We start from the raw sequence: 20,411 nt of genomic DNA on the forward strand, positions 1-20,411 counted from the left end.
AATTATTGCTTCCAATGTTTGTCACCCTGGTGAATCAGAATTACATATCCTATGCTTTCAATGTTCTTTATAAAGGGATCACTCTAGGACTTTGAGAAGTGGTCTTAACAGTGTGCTAGTTAAAGTGCAGATCAGAGTATCTGTATTTTGGGGAACCAAGAGGGTAAGGTATTTGGCAGTGGTCACACACATCAAAAGATCCAAAGTTCAATCTATTAATTTTAGAAGTAGGAAAATAAACATTGGCTACCTAAGCAAGGGAGAGAAAATTGGACAAAGCTCTTGTTCTGTTTCTTTGCTGGGGGAGGGGGGGGGGATGTACAGGAACACTGGATGAATTGGGTTTGACTGACGTCTGGTGCAACTGGTGAAGTTTCTGTCCCTGACGAGGTGGGAGTTTAATTTGAACAACAGTGAAAGTAGAATGGAGTGGTAGGGCAGATTAGATCAGCAAGCTAGTACAGATTTTTGCATGAATTTGCAGGTTGCTTACAGTTGCATCAGAAGTGGGCTGATGCAACAATGTTATTTGCAACATCCACATTACTAATCACTTTTAAATATTTAAAATTGTGTAAGCCTGACAATAATTTAGAAGAGGAGGTTTGGTGCCCTCTACTGGTGATAGTGCTAAGAAGAAAATTGGATTATTCTGCATTCTGACAAAGATAATTACACAAAGCTGTGCTGTCAAGGATTTCAGGTGAGAGATGGTCCAGATCCTTCAACATGTACTATTTATTTGGGGGGGGGGGGGGGCAAAATTGTAACATTAATTTCTCATGACAGATTGACTTAATCAAAACTCTTTTTAAAAGAATTACTTCACACCTCAGCTTTTACCTAACTAATAATTGCAGGTTCCAGTCATTGCCACTCGGACTCTAAGCCTAATGCTCAGTACTGTCAGTGTTCTTTAAAATGGAATCCTACATGACCCACTCTAAATTGAATTTCTGTGAACAGTAACTGTTTAGGAAAGAGTACACATACTGAATGTTCAATTCAGTGAATTCGGAGACAAGCCAAGTTACCCATAGTTCAAGCTTGCCTCTCAGTAATAGTGTATAGAGATGCTACAATGTAGGAATGTAATACACCGTTTAGGAAAAGTTGGAATGAATTAAACTTCAATGGTGATATATCTTTTAATGAGAACAAGAAAATAGTTCTCTAGATCCTGATGGATTTCTTGCTTGGGCTTTAAAAGAAATGGCTAGTTGGTTTTAATTTTCCATAATTTTCTATGTCTGGTGCAAGATTTTAGTAGATTGGGAAATAGTAAAAACTTTATTTAAAAAAGGAGAGGCAGATTTCAAGAAAATGAAGACCACTTAAATTGGACATGAGGCAAATATTAAAAGCTATTAACAAAATGCTAATGCAGAGCACTGAGGAAGTCAAGGTAATCAGGCAGAGACTGGGAAAATTGTATGTTCAATTTAGAGTTACAGTCATAAAAACACTACAGCACAGAAACTTGCCATCTAGTCCATGTTGAACTTTTATTTTCCCTAGTCCTATCAACCTGCACCTTAACTGTAGCCCTCTGTTCCCCCCCATCCATGTACTTATCCAAACTTCTCTTAAATGTTGAAATTGAAACCACATCCACCACTTCCAATGGCAGCTTGTTTCACACTCTTAACACTCTCTGAGTGAAGAATTTCCTCCTCATGTTCCCCCAGAATACTTCACCTTTCACCCTTTACCCATGACCTCTAGTTCTATTCCTTACCAACTTTAGAGAGAAAAAGCCTACTTGCATTTACCCTATCTATACCACTCATAATTTTATACACCTCAATCAAATCTCCCCTCGTTCTCCTACGCTGCAGGGAATAAAGTCCTAAACTGTTCACCCTTTCCTATAACTCAGTTCCTCAAGTTCTGGCAACATTCTTGTAAACTTCTACTGTACTCTTTCAATCTTATTGATATCTTTCCTGTAGGTAGGTGACCAAAACAGCGCACAATGCTCCAAATTAGGCCTTGCCATTGTCTTAAGCAACTTCAACATAACATTCCACTTCTGTACTCTTACTTTGAATTATGAAGGCCAATGTGTCAAAAGCTCTGTTTCAGACCCTATCTGTGACGCCACTTTCAAGGAATTATGGATCTTTCTTCTTCTCCCCCCCTCCCCCCAATTCCTATGTCTACCCCACTCCTCAGTGACCTACCTTTCATGTCCATTTTCAGCCCATTTCTTCAGCTGGTCCAGATCACACTTCAAGCCTTCCTTGCTGTCCATTACATCCCCATCTTGGTGTCATCTACAAATTTGCTGATCCAGTTTACCACATTATTATCCTGATCATTGATGTAGATGACAAACGACAACAGACAATTTCTTGGAATTGTTTGAGGCAATTATATACAGTATGAAGTGGTTAAAGGAGAAGTAATGAGATGCATTAGACTTTGCTTTCCAGAAAGCATGCTTTGGTTTCAGAGGCATTTACAGAAAATAAAAGCTCATGATCTGATGGTTAACATAAGTGTTAGCAGAGAACTTACAGGTCTTTGCTGGTAAGGAAGATGCAATTAATAGAATATCGTGGGGAATTGTTTTGGATTCTCAATTTCTTTTTTGCAATTTGTAGTAATGACTTGGATAAAAGAATCCAAGTTATGTTTACTGTATTTGCTGATAACAGAAAGTTAGGTGGAAAAGTAGGTCATGAAGATGACCTATAAGGAGACTATGAAAGGGAAGCTGGTTAAACAAATAGTCAAAGATCTGGAAAATGGAAGAAAATAAAATTATCCAATTGTTGAGTGATTGCAGAATTGAGGTACAAAGAGATTTGGGTGTCCTTGTACCTACTCTGCAGAAGGCTAGTATTCAAGTAGAGAAAGCAATTGGGAAAACTGACAATGTGATTATTTTTTTTTAAATTAATTTCCCTGAGTAATAAACAAAGTAGGGAAGTTGTGCTTCAATTATGTATGAAATCAGTGAGACCACATCTGGAGTTGAGTATACAGTATTTATCCTAAAGTAATTAATGTGTTAAAGCAGTTCTGAGAAATTTTATCAGACTAATACCAAGGATGAACATGTTGTTTTCGGAAGAAAAGTTGGACAACCTAGTTTGTATCTGCTGAAGTTTAGAAGATTTTGAGAGGGGATTTAATCGAAAAGCATAAGATAGAGTGGATGTGAAGGTATTTCCTCTAATGGGGGAATCTGGAACTGGCAATTACTGTTTTAAAAAAATCCATTAAAGATCGATTGAGGTTATTTTCTTTTCTCTCTGAAGGCTATAAATCTCAATACAGGAGTCCCTCAGGGCTTCATACTGAGTCCCCTCCTTTACTCCCTGTATACCCATGACTGTATCACCACCCACAGCTCCAATCTGCTAATTAAATTTGCCGACGACATTACATTGATGGGTCTTATCTCAAACAATATTGAGGTGGCCTACTGGGAAGAAGTCATCTCTCTGACACAGTGGTGTCAAGAAAACAACCTCTCTCTCAATGTCACAAAAACAAGGGAGCTGGTTGTGGATTACAGGAGGAATGGAGGTGGGCTAACCCCTATTGACATCAATGGATCTGGGGTTGAGAGGGTAAACAGCTTCAAGTTCCTCGGCATCCACATCACCAAGGACCTCACTTGGTCTGTACGCACCGGCTGTGTGGTGGAAAAGGCACAATAGTGCCTCTTTCACCTCAGACAGTTGAGGAAGCTTGGTATGGGCCCCCAATTCCTAAGGACTTTCTACAGGGGCACAATTGAGAGCATCCTGGCTGGTGGCATCACTGCCTGGAATGGGAACTGGACTCCCTTAATCGTAGGACTCTGCAGAGAGTGGCGCAGATAGCCAAGCACATCTGTAGTTGTGAACTTCCCATGATCCAGGAAATTTACAAGGACAGGTGTGTAAAAAGGGCCCGTAGGATCATTGGGGACCCAAGTCACCACAACCACAATCTGTTCCAGCTGCTACCATCCGGGACGCAGTACCGCAGCATAAAAGCCAGGACTAACAGGCTTCAGGATAGCCTCTTCCACCAGGCCATCAGACTGATGATCTCACGCTGGTTTAAGTGTACTCTATATTACATTGACTGTTCTATTTATTATAAATTACAATGATTGCACATGGCACGCTTAGATGGAGACGTAACAAAGATTTTTACTCATGTATATGAAGGATGTAAGAAATAAAGTCAATTCAATTCAGTTTGTTATTTCTAATACGCAAGTGTAAAGGAAAATGAAATGATTGTTACTCCAGATGCGATATGGCACAAAAATCACTAAGAAGGGTCTTAGCCCAAAACGTCAACTATCTATTCATTTCCATAGGAGCTGCCTGACCTGCTGAGATCCTTCAGCATTTTGTATGTGATACAATACGATAAAGAGCACAATAATTTAAAAAAAACACTAACTATAAATACATAAGATAACATGTATACATTGATTACTTGTATGTCCATAAAGTGACGCGAGGCACAGGAGTGTCTGTACATAAGTTGACTCTGACAGGAAACAATAAAATAGTGGTGGGTTAAAGGGTGGAGGTACTGGTCATTCATACTGCTTGGGGAAAGTAACTGCTGGTGGTCCTTACGGTTCTGGCATAGATGCTTCATAGCCTCCCTGATAGTGGTACAAACAGTCCAAGAGCAGGGTGGGTAGAATCCTTCATGATGTTACTGGCTCTTTTCTGGGAGTAATCTATATACGTGCTTTAGGTGGTGGGTAGGGTTGGTGCTGGTGATGCCTTGGCCAGTTTTGACTACTTGTTGTAAAGCCTTCCTGTCTGTCACAGTGCAGTTTCCATACCATGTGGTGATGCAGCATGTTAGGATGCTCTCTACTGTACATCTGTATAAGGACTAGAATGAAGGTGTTTATGGTCCAGCTTTCTTCAACCTCCTTAGCAAGTAGAGGCATCAGTGGTCTTTCTTGATTGTGTAGAATGTGTTCTGGGACCATTATGGTTTATGTACGATGTGCCCTCCCAGGGGTTTAAAACTGCTTGCAGATTTCACTGCTTTGTCACTGGTGTATAGAGGGGTGTGAATGGTGCAAGTTCTCCTGAAACTGATAACCGCCTCCTTTGTCTTGTTGACATTGAGGAAGAAGTTATTTGGCACTAGCTCTTGAGCTCTTCCAACCACCTCTTTGTAAACTCTCTCATGGTTGTTGGTGATGAGCCCCACCGCTGTTGTATCATTGGTGAACTTGACAAGTGATTATTCGGGCGTTTGTCCATGCAGCAACAAGCTCAGCACATTATCCTGGGGCCCCCTCTGTTATGGGAAGGGAGGAGCGCTTGTGCATTCAGATAAATACTTCAATAGGAAAGTGGTGAAAGGTTACCACTGGTGGATAGGAACACAGCTTTCATTTTACAGTCAGGTGAGCCAGGATCTGATTAAATGAAGCAGACTCAAAAAATCATGCCTTATTCATCTTGTTTCATTGATATTTATGTTAATTACATCAATTGTAGAAATATAAATTCCAGTAATTTAAGTACAGGACTTTAATCTTATGTATGAACTTTAACAGTATTTGACTGGTCCACGGCAGACCAACTGTGTCACTGTCAATCCTTTCCATCCAATGTGCATGTTGGTACCAGGAGCTTCTTCACAGAAAGGCAAACTTATCTGGAATTTTCTTTCTGGCACAGCTGCTTATCAGCTCAGCACTAACTTTTAAGTGATGTTTTATTATACTTAAATCTACACACCAGTTTTTTTTTTATTTTTCATTAATTTAACCTTTGTATATAAAGTAAGCTGAAATTTAAAATGAGTTATAGATGATCATCTCATTGACTATCCAGTAGATCAATTTTATATAGGTCCTGCTGCAGCTTGATTCCTTTTGTCCCAGTGTTTCATTCTTCAGTCTTAGATTTTGGATATACTGTGTACACTGACCATAATGCAGCTATAAACCCTTCCCTTGCCAGTCAAACTTGAGCCATGTGTTTGTTATCTACTGCGAATGTTAACTGTTATTACTAAGATGACTGCACTGTAATGCACTGAATCAGAAATAATAATGAGTCACAGTAGCGTAAGGCGATAACCTAATAGCTGGGCATTGTAACAACAATTTCCCACGATCATGACAAAAGAGCTGGTCATTCCCTTCAAGAAGGGGCTACAGTCCACACGCTGCTATTTATCTGAACGGTGCTAAGGATAAGTGAGTTAGGAGCTTCAAGTTCCGAGAAGAGAACATCAGTATCCTTTCCTGGTCCAACCGCATGGATGTCTCAGGCATCTCTACTACTTGAGGAAGCTGAAGAAATTCAGCAAGTTCCCACTGGCCTTTAATTTTTATTGATGCATTGTATCTGGGTGGTTCATGGCTTTGTATGGCAACTGCTCTTCCCAGGACTGCAAGAAACTGCAGAGAGTTGTGAACAAGCTCAGCACATCACCAAAACAAACCTTCCTTCCATCTGCACTTCTCACTAGTTCAGTAAAGCAGTTAATGTAATCTAAGACCCCACCCCATGGCCATGTACCTTATTGTCTGCCTGCACTACACTTTCTCTGTAACTGTAACACTTTAGTGTGTATTCTGTTGTAGTTTTTCCCATGTATTAGCTTGATGTGATGAAATGATCTGTATGAACGGCATGCAAAGTAAATGTTTTTACTGTTCCTTAGTCAATGTGGCAATAATTACTTAACTTCAATTCCCTTAGGACAGTAATCATCCAGAAACTCTCATCAATTTAATCATACTTTCTCAGCATTTGGGCAAGGCTCCTGAGGTAAGGCTTCTGAAAAATTTGACATAATGATGTTTACTAGATAAATCCTTCATGCTGACAAGAACTGTTCCATTTTCAACTCCTTATGTCTACTGAACAAAATTGCATCAGTCATGAGTAACCCAAGGGACCCTAGAATTGGTCTTTGCATCCCTGGTATAGAAAGGTCATGTTGGTTGAAGTGAGTGGTGGGAGGAGTTGCAGAATTATCTGAAATATATTGCACCATGTGAACCAGACTCTTCAGCAAAGTCACCACCTTTTCCAGTCTTTCATCCCAGTCAGCACGATAAGACACCAGAGCTGTCAAATACACTTTCCTTACCTTAACTATATTGAACAACTTTTGTATTTTAGACAATTTGAACCAGTTTTTCCACACATGATCGAAGTGGAATTGCTGTACTTTTTTTTTTGCCAAGTTGTTAGCAACTTCAATGAGCCATCAGAATGTGATTTTTTTTTTCCCCATTGTTGTGGTCGTCTGAGCATTCAAGACTCTAAACTTGGGTGTTTACATTTCTCCTTCTCTCCAATAGGACAAAGCTGCTGTGAAAGTAAAATGAGTCTTGTGCCAACCTGAGAAAGATCTAGCAGCATCAGTCACAACTGCTAACTATCCTTTAAGGCAGGTGTTTCCAAACTTTTTTTTATGCCATGGACCAATACCAATAAGTAAAGGGTCTGTGGACTCCAGGTTGGGAACCCCTGCATTAAGGCGTTCCTTTTTGTTGATGGTTGATGTAGGGACAGAATTGACTTTGGTAAATCACCTGTGCAAGTACACAAAATGGACCTGTTTTGCAATACTAAATTTGTCAGCAGGTGGCACTATCTACAGATTTCTTGTGCAATTATCTGCATTGATATGACTCATCAACAGTGAGAGTTCCGGTAATGCCACATGCAGTCTGTGGTGGTGCCTCCTCATGCTAAATTGTACTTTTTTTCTGTAAACAGGTTAGTAACCGCTATCTCTCACAGCTGAAGGATGGGCACAGAGGTCACCCTTTTGTTAAAGAGTACATAGCCAAGGTACGTGAAAGCAGTTTGCATTGTCATTGGCTGTGTATTTACTAAAGAGTTTTGGTTTATAAATAAATACTTATTTCAATAGAAGTCAGGAGGTTTCTGGCTTAATCTCAAATCTTTAAATAAAAGTCATCTTGGTGATTTGGGAAATTTATAACGGACTTAAATCTTGCTAGGAAACAAAAGCGAAAGTAGCAGTTCTTAATTGCTATTCTGAAGTACATATAATAAATCCTTAATATGTACAGCAAGTTGTGATTTTAAAATCCTAAGAAAATACCAAATACTATTTGGCTCATGGAATAACTGTCTTAGTAGATGGGCTTTGGTTAAACTTGCTGAGCATTCTGCTGAACTGTGGAACCTCAGGTCATTGTATCTTTGTATCAAAGTTGGTTTGGTTGAAGTGTTTTGTGTGACCATCTAGGATTAATAAATAACAAGACTTGCATTCTTTCTTCACTTCTTTTACAGCCATTCTGAAATGCTTCACTTTGCAAGTACTTAAATTAGTTTGATAGTCATTAGCAGGAGCAAAGCCAGGAGCCAGTGTACACATAGCATGCGCCTACAAGAAACAGCTATCTAAGAATAGGTTATTTATTTTTGGTTGTGTTAACCAAGAGACACATCCTCTTATTTAGGAAATCAGTAGAATTTTGCTCTAGGGTATAGATTAGATAGATAGATAGATAGATAGATAGATAGATACTTTATTCATCCCCATGGGGAAATTCAACTTTTTTTTCCAATGTCCCATACACTTGTTGTAGCAAAACTAATTACATACAATACTTAACTCAGTAAAAAAAAATATGATATGCATCTAAATCACTATCTCAAAAAGCATTAATAATAGCTTTTAAAAAGTTCTTAAGTCCTGGCGGTAGAATTGTAAAGCCTAATGGCATTGGGGAGTATTGACCTCTTCATCCTGTCTGAGGAGCATTGTATCGATAGTAACCTGTCGCTGAAACTGCTTCTCTGTCTCTGGATGGTGCTATGTAGAGGATGTTCAGAGTTATCCATAATTGACCGTAGCCTACTCAGCGCCCTTCGCTCAGCTACCAATGTTAAACTCTCCAGTACTTTGCCCACGACAGAGCCCGCCTTCCTTACCAGCTTATTAAGACGTGAGGCGTCCCTCTTCTTAATGCTTCCTCCCCAACACGCCACCACAAAGAAGAGGGCGCTCTCCACAACTGACCTATAGAACATCTTCAGCATCTCACTACAGACATTGAATGACGCCAACCTTCTTAGGAAGTACAGTTGACTCTGTGCCTTCCTGCACAAGGCATCTGTGTTGGCAGTCCAGTCTAGCTTCTCGTCTAACTGTACTCCCAGATACTTGTAGGTCTTAACCTGCTCCACACATTCTCCATTAATGATCACTGGCTCCATATGAGGCCTAGATCTCCTAAAGTCCACCACCATCTCCTTGGTCTTGGTGATATTGAGACGCAGGTAGTTTGAGTTGCACCATATCACAAAGTCCTGTATCAGTTTCCTATACTCCTCCTCCTGTCCATTCCTGACACACCCCACTATGGCCGTGTCATCAGCGAACTTCTGCACATGGCAGGACTCCGAGTTATATATACCAAGGGATTTTTAGACACAAAGCTAATGACATATTTATCTCACTGAATTAATGGAATTAAAAATAAATATAGTTGTGGTTCTATATTTCAACATGTAGCAAGAACTTGCATGGCTAGATTTGCAAAGTGCAGCTAGCCACCTAGAGGAAATTCCCAGAGATGAGTGCAGTACATTAGTATGAACAGGTACAGCTCCTCCAGCAGGTGTCACCTTTGAGCGATGCCTGCTGGAAGGATTATGAATTGTGTTCAATGATTATGATGTTAATTGAGCTTCTGATGGATTCAGTTCTCTTAAGAATAAGTACTAAATGTATATTTAGTAGGCAAGACATTCTATATGTTCATTTGTTTTAAAAAAATATATATAAATGAGTTCTGAACTGTCCACACAGGAGCACGAATTTGATCGATTGGTTTTGCATTACGCTCCAAGCGCATGAGAAGAAGGGAAATAATATCTATGAAGATGGAATGATCAGAAATTAATTTCTTGAACTGTTTGTCCTTGGAGCAACCCAACTCTGGAAGTACATTTAAAACTAATGTCCTAGGATCTGATACCTTGTATAAAAGTTACTAGAGAGAAATTATCACTTTCTTTGAGACTCTACTGTTTAATATTAAAGACTGTATCTGAAGTTGATTTTGGTCATAAAATTTGTCAAAATCTGCACAAAATTCTTAACATCAGTTATAATAACTTCTGAATTATAACTGTCAATAAAATCATCATGATCCCAACTATTGACAGGATTTGAACTACACTGTTAAGCTTGCATTTATTGTCTAAAATCAGTGGTTCTGAAGTGCTGCAGCTCTTGTAATAGTTAAATGTTTGGTTTAACTGGGTCATCTGCTACCCACCACCTCAAACGCAGGGTTCCGGGTCAAAGTACAGTTTGAACAGTGGTATATGATCTCCATTAGAGTAACTAAGGATTATTTCAAACAATTCAGTTTCAAAAAAATGCATGTGTAGAGAAGGAGATTTTTAGTGTTTCACACTCTGACATTCTACTGACAAAAGGTTTCATACCTGAAACATTAACTCTGTCTGGTGTGCTGCCTGACCTGCTCAGTATCTCCAACATCTTCCTTTTATTTTAAGTTTCCAGCAACAGATTGTTTTCTTTTTTTTCCAGTTAGTTTGCATTCAGTTAGACTGTTATTGACTTTGGAGGGAGAAGACTCATAATTGGTAACCTTTCTGCTAACTGTTACCTTCTGCTCAATGTGAATATAAACATGGGATCTGAGGCTAATATAACAGTGTACCTTGTGGACCTGATTTCCAACTACAGTCACTTAGGGATTGGTAGCTTGGCCTGTTGAAGCTGAATTTCAGCAAGAATCAGCACTGGCTGTGAAGGGAATAATTATTTTCATATACATTCATGTCAATTTAAATAATAAGAAATCTCTTCACCACAGCAGTGTTTTTGTGGTCACTTTGTAACTTGTTTCATATGGCAAGTGTGGCTGACATGAGCGTCCATTCGGGAGCCGGGGTTGGATCAATCTTCATCTGGCATCTATTCTACAGCCGTTCCAACATGTGTGGCCCTGAGTTGGCATCGTCTGATGGGATCCTTGAAGCACGCAAGCCTCTGCACGACGTCAACATGTTGATCTAGTCATTCTTTGTAACAGTAATAAATAATTAAAATGGCTAATTCTAATCAGTTGGGTTACTCTTCCAAGTGATAAATTAACATTTTGTTTTGTATAACATTTCAATATATACTCTTTAGCCTTAATAAATAATGTATTTATTGATTCTCTTTACAACCAAATCAGGAAATGCATCGTACTTTTGTCCTATTGATTGCTGTGAGGTAGTGTGCCCTTAGTAGAGAAACAGACTATGTCTAAAGTCCCTGAGGTGCATCGTGCCAGCTAGCAGTTTAGATGGTATCTGTGGAGAGGAATATGATAAATGTTTTAATGACAGTCATAACTGCAAAAGTGAGAAGATGAGCACTCTATGTTGAAGAGAGGGGGTGATGCAGAAAACAAGGGGAATGCCTTTATTAAGATGGAACCAAGATTGTCTTTGGTGCCATCCTAGTGAGGTAAGTGAATGCTTGTTAACTGTAGTTGATTTATCTGGCGGAGTATAAATGGAGGAAGGTGAATGAGGGTGGTGCTGGAACTGTGAGGTACAGTGTGTGGAAATGTGGAACAAAATAATGCAAGTAATACTCAGCAGATCGGGTAACATCCATGTAAAAAGGGTAAAAATGGAGCTAATATTCAGGTGCGTAACCTTGTATGGGAACTGGCAGTTTGGGCATAAACAGGAAAGGTCGGTTATCTGAAACTTTTAGATTCAATAATGTTCCCAAAGGGAAAAGAGGTGCTGTTGGAAGAGGTGCATTGGACTGCATTGGAACATTGTAACAGGGCATAACAAGAGGTCAAAGTGGAATGGAAAATTAAAGAGAAGCTTGGGCTAAGCCTCAAAAACTTATTGGGACGATGTGCAAAGCAGCCACTTGATCTGAATTTGGTTTCTCCTCAATGGCCACCTAATGCAATCTACTAAATTTCATCTAAACTGCCTTGTTAAGGCAATGATACGAGGAAATCTGCAGTTGCTGGAAATTCAAGCAACACACACAGAATTCTGGTGGAATGCAGCAGGCCAGGCAGCATCTATAGGAAGAAGCACTGTTGACATTTTGGGCAGAGACCCTTCATCAGGACGTTGACAGTGCTTCTTCCTATAGATGCTGCCTGGCCTGCTGTGTTCCACCAGCATTTTGTGTGTGTTGCTTGTTAAGACAATGTATAAGGGGTGAGTCAAAGATAAATTATAATTGGCCCCTATCACAACCACCAGCTTCATAACAGTTTATCTTGTAGAACAGTACCAGAAGAATTTCCATTCTCCCAGTTATATTACATCTATTCCAACTTTAGATTATTACTGTACATCAAACCCTCAATGAATTAAAATACTAGTCATTTTCCATTAAGCTTGTTCACTTCTCACCCCAGAATAGATCTTGATTGCATCCCTAGAGAATTACACTTGGACACCTGCACATTAACCTGTGTATCCTTGTTTGTGTGGTACTATTATAAGTAAGTATACACAAAATATATCAAAACAACATGCAGTTCTGTAGGCTTGTAATGCGCACTTGGTAATTCAGAGCCATCACTGAGTAATAGCCAATATTTAATGTACTTTTTGGTAAAAAGAATGAAGAAATCTGGATTAGTCTTTGCTGAAGGAACAAAGGAAGTCCAATTAGGTAAGATGGGAAATGATATTTTAAAGATAAGGATAAATCCACAACACTTCAAAATAAGTCTTGCCAACCAATAATTATAGCATGGGAATATGCTCAGATGTACCAAGAAAACCATTTAGCATTTGAGTCTGTCTTTATAAGATCAAGGGTGATGAAATGTACCGGAATTGAGAGCCACTGAGGACACTAAAGGAGCATGGGAAACAGGAACTCTAAATCCAAGACAATAGTAAATATTCATTGGGGTATTCATTTTAAGGAAGCGGATATCAAACTGAAAGCGGAGGTACTGTTCTAAATGGGAGATGTACATAACTTCATGCTATCCCACAAGGTCTTCAACTGCTAGTACAAAATTTTTTAAGCATTTTTTCCATCCAGGAACAACTAGATGAGATTCAGTTTCCCATTACCATCTATATTCCAACAATCCACCAAGTCATTAAGAAAGAACAGTGGACCTGGGAATAATTTATACAAGTCCAGATGGTAAATAAATAAACCAAAAAAAAAGACGAACTGCACAGCTGGTCTGTCAACTGAGAGAAAAAAAGATTCCTTCCTACCTTCCAACGTGCCATACAGTGTGAATGGATAGAAAATGGAAAGCAGCCATAGGATTTTGGTGGAAAGAGCAGGAACCAAAGATACAATTTTATTTATTTCAAACTGTTTGTTTGGAATTCTGTTATCTTTTGAAAGGGATGAACTGTGTGCACTGATTCTTGTTGTTATTTTGGGGGTGTATCAGAACCACTGCCTATCAACCAGAAAATGGAGCTCTGCCTTCTGATAACTCTGACATGAAGGTGCTCCCATAATGTTGTTGAGAGGATAATATTTAGATGATAGGAATAAATTTTTGATATATTCAAAGTCAGAATATTGTGTGGCTTAAAGCCCTTGGTATTACTGCCTTTTCCTCTCTTCCTCTCTGTTGATCAGGTGGAAAAACCTTTAATTCATCTAGCTTGTTCATTGTACTTGGATGGATGAAAATAGTCATGAATATGGGGTGTTTGACAGTGCATTTATGTAAAAGTAGGAAAGTGGAGTGAATCATGTAATGGAAAAATGAGGCAGATATAGAACTGGCAAAAATTAAGCTCTGTTTATTCTAAATCGTAAGCTAAATAACAGTTGATGAATCAAGCTGCTATGATTCATCAAGGCTAAGAAAAGAACCTTAATATTAAATCAGACAAGTTTTTCTCTATTTTCTCGCAATCTTCTTGGTTCTTCCACAGTCAACTGTAGAGGAGAGGCCGGGTGAGAAGTAACACAGCAGTTTGCTGGTGCTGGGTCTTTGGTTCAGTTCTTCCCCTCAGAAATTGAATAGAACCCATTTTCACAACACACCCAGTGCCTGCAAGGGATGGTAATGTTGATACATCTATGTGAAACTATAAATAAGAAGAGAGCCCAAAAAAATGGGCTGCCAATTTACTATCACCCATCAAACAGGGTTGTACAAAGTCAGAATTCTATGGTTAGAATTTCTGCCCTGGAGAGTTTTGCACTGTGGCTTCAGACAAGCTGACTTGGCAGAGCCCAAAGATCAAGATTTCTTCTCTGTATGAACTGCCTTTACCATTCAAACTGTCACGGGAATTTTGATTCAATATTATTCTCAATTAAAATTGGACCATCTCCATAGGGACAAGTTTTTCCTGCATGTGATGATTCCATTTCTCTGAATACATCAATAATTGGCCTCATTATTATCCATATTGCTTTCAGCAGCATTCTAAATAAATCCCAAATGAATATGCTGCTTGAGTATTTCAGCACATTTTGGATTAGGTTTGGAAGCATGGTGAAAATGGAATTCACATGGAGCCACGGGCTATGAATGATGTGATGCCTATGGAGATAACTCATCAGATGAGCTTTGGTATTCTCTTTAGTTGAGATTAATCAAATTGCTTCAACAAAAAGTTATAAATTGCTCAATGAATTTTAATTAGATATTTGATTGTTCTTTCACTGAAGTCCTGTGTTTGCTGGTTGAACTCCAGAGACCCTCTAAAGGAAAATTATTAGCTCAGTGGTCTTGTTCCGCTATGCAAATGTTCTCACCCCAACTTCAGGACATCCAGGTTTACAGAGTCAAAGGTAGTAACAGTGTCCTCATGTTTGTAGTCAAAGGGATCTCAATTTTAGAACTACTGTGCCTTGAACCACCCAAGAACCTGTCAGTTGCAATGGCAACCAATTTGTGCACAGAAAGCTGCCCTAGACTATAATGTGATAGTAAAGTTCAAAGTAAAAATTCTACTTAAATTTGCAGTAGGAATGAATATTGGCTATTAGATCTGGGAAAGAACACTTCTGCTACTCTTCAAATTAGTGTTGTACATTTTACATATGCAAAAAAATAGCACTCTAACCATTAGTTTAACATCCTACGCAAGTGCCCCTCAATATCTACTGCAATGACAGTAGTTCTGGATCAGGATTTGGATCCATAACATTCTCATCCAGAGACAAGAGTGATCCATTAATTCATAGCCAAGTCTCTGGTATGTCTATACTAAAGAAATATACTGGAAAATTTTAAAATTTGAAAAGAAAAGCATAAAATGTTGGACAACTCAAAGGACATCTGTGGAGAGAGAGAAAGTATCTTTCATCAGGACTGTGCTAATGATTGCAAATGAGACAAGAACTAATATTCTTTCCTTTTGATTTACAACCAGACATTTCATAACTGAAATCTGATGCATTTTGTTGGGTGGTATTTAAGATTAAAAACAGAAAATAATGGAGTTAGAATCCTGAAATAAACAGTGAATGACACAATAGGTGGATCAGCTTCATTTTAGATTTTGATACTTTGTCAGATCTATAGTGTTGATCTCCCTTTATCATTTGCAGTGCTGAATATTCTACTTATCTATTCAAAATACGTAGTCACAATATATTGCTCTGAAATTTATTGCCCATCCTAAATTGGTCCTGTACTGATTGGAGGCCAGTTAATATTCAACAGCATTGTTGGGTCTGAAACAAGATTGTCTTCAAAGAAGGTCCGGTTAAGACTATGATGAAAGATAGGACAAAATTGCAGCCAGCAAGGTCCATATCAGTGCATTAGGAATGCAGAATCAAAAAGGGTAGCAAATACAGCACTCTAAGTGTTATATCTCAATGCATGGAGTATAAGAAATAAGGTGGATGATCTTGTTGCACTATTGCGGATTGTCAGGTATAACGTGACCATCACTAAATCATGGCTGAAGGATGGCTGTAACTGGGAGCTGAATGTCCAAGGTTACACGTTGTATTGGAGGGATAGGATGGTAGGTAGAGGGGGCGGCCTAGCTCCGCTGGTAAAGAATGGCATCAAATCAGTAGAAAGATGTTGAATCCTTGTGGGTTGAGTTAAGAAACTGCAAGGATAAGAGGACCCTGATGGTCGTTATATTACAGGCCTCCCAACAGTATTGGGATGTGAATCACAGATTACAACAGTAAATAGGAAAGGCGTGTGGAAAGGGCAATGTTATGATAATAATGGGAGATCTCAACACACACGTCAATTGGGAAAATCAGATTGGTAATGGGTCTCAAGAGCATAAGTTTGTTGAATGCCTATGAGATAGCTTTTCAGAGCAGTTTGTCATTGAGCCTACTAGGGGATCAGCTATACTGGATTGGGTGTTAAGTAATGAACCAGAGGTGAATAGGGAGCTGAAGGTAAAAGAACCCTTAGGAGACAGTGATCACAACATGATTGAGTTGAACTTGAAATTTGATGGGGAGAATGTAAAGTCTGATGTAGCAGTAGTTTGGTGGAGTAAAGGAAATTACAGTGGTATGAGGGAGAAGTTGGCCAAAGTAAATTGTAAGGATTTGCTGGCAGGGATGACACTAGAGCAGCAATGGCATAAGTTTCTGGGAAAAATGAGGAAGGTGCAGGATGGATGGATTCCAAAAACAAAGAAATACTCAAATGGCAAAATAGTACAACCATGGCAGACAAGGGAAGTCAAAGCTAATGTAAAAGCAAAAGAGAAGGCATACAACAAAGCAAAAATTAGTGGTAAGATAGAAGATTGGGAAGCTTTTAAAAACCTACAGAGAGTAATAAAAATCATTAGGAGGGAAAAGATGAAATATGAAAGTAAGCTAGCAAATAATATCAAAGTGGATAGGAAAAGCTTTTTCCAAGTATGTAAAAAATAAAAAAGAAATGAGAGTGAATATATGACGGCTAGAAAATGAGGATGGAGAATAATAAAGGAAGCAAGGAGACGGTAGGTGAACAGAAGAACTGCAGGTTCTTCCACAGGTGGAGTGCAGGAGGGTCCTAATGGGGCTGAGGATGTCTAGCTCATGAGGTGGTGTGCTCCTTATACCACTAACACCAAACTTCTCTGTGCTCCTGACTCATGGGTTAAGATCTCCTTGCCATCCCCTTCTCCTTCATTTTATAAAGTTATTGGATAAGGATTTCTAGGAGTTGTATTTTTTTAAAGATGGAACTTCTGATCAAATCATTCCTTTCATCTATCCATCTGATAATGTATTTCTGAAATTGAGCTCAGACTGAAATGTTCATTCCAGGAGAATGAGCTGGAGCATGTAAACATGTGCCCCAGAGCATACATCGTGATCTTATCAACAGAGTGGATTTAAGTGCAACCCAGGCCTTGATACTGGGACAAAGCATTGCAGTGAATTTCCCTATTCTTCCACAGAAATTGGAGGATTTTGCAGAGACGACATTGATGGTGCATCTCTAGCCCTATGAGGTACTTGCTGTAGGTAGGTCTCAGAAGCGTATAAGAAAGCAGAGTTCACATCCACAGATCATGAGTTTTCTGCTAGATTTTAAATTTTTGATCTTCAGAAATACTTCTCAATTAACCAAGGTTATGTTGGCACATCGAAGGTAACAGTGAAGTTCATCACATCTTCTCACTTTTACTGAGAAGTGGCCAAGTTTTCTATGGCATCACTATGAACATTTATTGTCAGATTGTAGAGGTGGATGGAGACACATTTTATAATCTTTTTCACAGTACGGCTGTACCCTGACAAATTTCTCATGAAAACAGAGCTCATCTTCAGAACCAATAGGAGATCGTGCAATAAATGGTGACTGCAGCATTTAATTCTAAATCATTGCAGAAGGCACTGGTGATATGCAAATACTGGACATCAAGTCTCGGGCCATTGCTCACTGTGAGGGGAAGGGTCCCCTGCTAACCAGCTTCTGCTGTACTCCTCTAGATGCTTGTCTAGAAACTGAACCACCATGTTATTGTGGATGGAAAATGTCTCATTTACATCTTCTTCCCAAATGATATTTGCATGTAAATCCAGGTGGCTTGCATTATTTTCAGAGGGATGAAGTGAGCTCTCACCCATTTAGTGTAGTAAGATCTTTTGGCAAACTTACTGTACATACACACATACAAGTTTCTCAAGGGTGACAAATAAATACCTGCTCATTTGGCTTCTTTCAATCAGAACTTTTTGTGGAATTTTGTCCTGTGGCAGTGCAGAAAGTTTAAACAGTGGTGGGCTGCTGGGAGTTTCAAAGTTGTACAGTCCTACTTGAATGTTAAATTAATTAGGACATGCCCAGTCTTTTTAGAGAACAGGAACAACAACCTTGAGGTAATTTGCTGTGGGTAGTAGTCATGTGTTGTCTGGACAAGGCCACAGCTTTGACCATGAATATTTAATTGCTCAGTTCTCAGCTCATTTCCTCTAATACCAGTCCTCAACCTCCAACAGCATTCTGAAGAAGCTCACAAAACAACATCACTTCTTTCCACTCAGCACATCAGCCATCTAGATTCAAAGTAAATTTATTATTAGATCAACTCTTATCTCAGGTTAATATATGTCACCTAAAACTAATCTGAGATTGTTTTCTTGCAAGTATTCACAGTAGAACAAAGAAATACAACAGAATCAATGAAAAACTACACAAATTCAATTTCAGATAACCAGCATCTTAATTTCTAGCCTTCTCTCCAGCTTCCTCTGTTAATTTCAGTTAATGATCCTGTATTTACATCCAATCCAATCTGACCTTGCATTGTCTTATTTATCCTGAATATCACTCTTATCCATTTAACCATATCATCCTTTTAGACGTTAATCTCTCATGGCTTCCACCTGTCCTAGACCTTTCTATCTATGATCAGCCCAGATGCAAAATCCCTCGACAAAAAAAACAGTTGCACTCTTAACATTAGAGAAATCTGCTTCTTCCTAATAAGATGATTTTTGTACAAAATTAATTGGTATTAGTCTCAAGCCAAGCACAGGTGAGTATGATCACCCCAGGGCATTTCAGTTAACCCTTTGCACACTGGATTACCCTGACACAAACCAGTAAGGAGTTAAATTGCAAAGGTCTCATCAAACACAAAGAGGAAATAGAATATCTGGACTAGTACTCCATTCTCATTTTAGCTGGACAAATAGGACACGGCTAATTTGTATGTAAAACTGACAAAGAGTTGATGAAGTAGGAAAGGGTTAAAACAATCCACAAGCTAAAGAGCTGTTCAGGTGGAGATAAGCAGTGATTAAGTATATGGCCTTGGAGATGGAAGAAAATGGAGGCTTTATTCTTTCTGGACTGACCTGGATTTGAACTCAGGGAAGCTGGTAGTGTTGCATTTTATTATCCAGGTACTGGGCAGATAATGCAAGTGTGTCTGAACTGCAGCTTCATTTCACTATTAATTCAATTTTGTCTATAGCTCCTCAATGACGATGTAAATCCATTAGAGCAGGCATTCCCAACCTTTTTTATGCTATAGAACCCTACTATTAACTGAGGGGTCTGTGGACACCCAGGTTGGGAACTCCTGCTCTGGAGGATAAGGTACTAGTTCAACTATCTGTTAAACTGTTTGTTAGGATTGAAGATGACTTCTGTTGAAATGTTGTGGGTTCTGAGGTGGTTAATGTGGTCATTGTGAAAACTGAATTCTTCTATAGCATATGGAAAAGATGGAAAGGTGATATGGACTTTTAAAAGGAACTGGTCCATATTTGATGTAGAAACATGGGTTTTGCAGGAAGGAAGAGGATTGTGATCAACTAGGTATCTTTTTCAAAGGAAGATATAGGTATTATGTACTGCTAAACTTGATCTAAAAGACTGAAGAATTTCAAATTGCCTTACTTTAAGTAGATAGATTAGTTTTAGGTAACCCCTATTGATTGAATACGGAACAGGAGGCATTCCTAGACTAGTATGAGACCATCAAGAAACCTACTTTCCACACAAAGGCAAATGAAAGTAACCCAAAAGACAATCAGGACCAAATATGGGCACAGGAAGTGTAGAATAGGGAAGAGGTATGTCGATCGAAAATTATCTAGCCTATTGGTAGATTGTTTTTAAACTGAAAGAACGTTGTAATAAAAATAAAATTGTCTTTAAACATAGTAATAAGATCTAATAGAATGTGTTATAGGTGCTAAAGAGCATTTTTTGTGTTGACTTGTCAGCTGAATGAGCACAGTCACATTCTCAAGTTTTAATTTTTAAGGATAACATTTCAAAGGATATAATGACCATAGATTAAATGTCTTGAGTGGATTTAAAGTTCTCAATTTCAAAAGAGCGTGATTATATTTTGGATGGGGCATTTTTATTGTGGATGTTATATATTGGAGATGGGTTGTTAGGTCCATACTTGATTCAGTTCAGCTCTGCAATTCCAAGTGCATGTTGAGTGTCTAGCCTTTCCTCCGTGTCCATTTCCATTTCC

At 38.8% G+C, this 20,411-nt stretch overlaps 2 protein-coding genes across 5 annotated transcripts in view; both read left to right on the forward strand.

Moving 5' to 3' along the window:
* cope (COPI coat complex subunit epsilon) overlaps window positions 1–10,144 on the forward strand; it is a 29,083-nt gene extending 18,939 nt beyond the window's left edge. Inside the window, exons 8-10 of the mRNA XM_073068417.1 lie at window positions 6,696–6,764; window positions 7,725–7,799; window positions 9,796–10,144. Coding sequence (XP_072924518.1) covers window positions 6,696–6,764; window positions 7,725–7,799; window positions 9,796–9,843 — 192 coding nt within the window. The 3' untranslated portion in view covers window positions 9,844–10,144. The remainder of the gene's footprint in view (window positions 1–6,695; window positions 6,765–7,724; window positions 7,800–9,795) is intronic.
* Window positions 10,145–11,405: 1,261 nt separating this feature from the next.
* Window positions 11,406–20,411, forward strand: part of LOC140740354 (CTD small phosphatase-like protein 2) — a 37,435-nt gene continuing 28,429 nt past the window's right edge. The window contains exon 1 of one of the 4 annotated variants that reach the window (XM_073069498.1): window positions 11,406–11,475. In XM_073069498.1, the coding sequence (XP_072925599.1) occupies window positions 11,407–11,475 (69 nt within the window). In that variant the 5' untranslated portion in view covers window position 11,406. Of the gene's footprint in view, window positions 11,476–19,231; window positions 19,321–19,491; window positions 19,517–20,411 lie in introns of those variants that run through there. The other 3 variants (XM_073069499.1, XM_073069501.1, XM_073069500.1) reach the window with 3 other exon arrangements.

The sequence above is a fragment of the Hemitrygon akajei genome, chromosome 16 (genome assembly GCF_048418815.1).
Source record: "Hemitrygon akajei chromosome 16, sHemAka1.3, whole genome shotgun sequence".
Lineage (NCBI taxonomy): Eukaryota > Metazoa > Chordata > Chondrichthyes > Myliobatiformes > Dasyatidae > Hemitrygon > Hemitrygon akajei.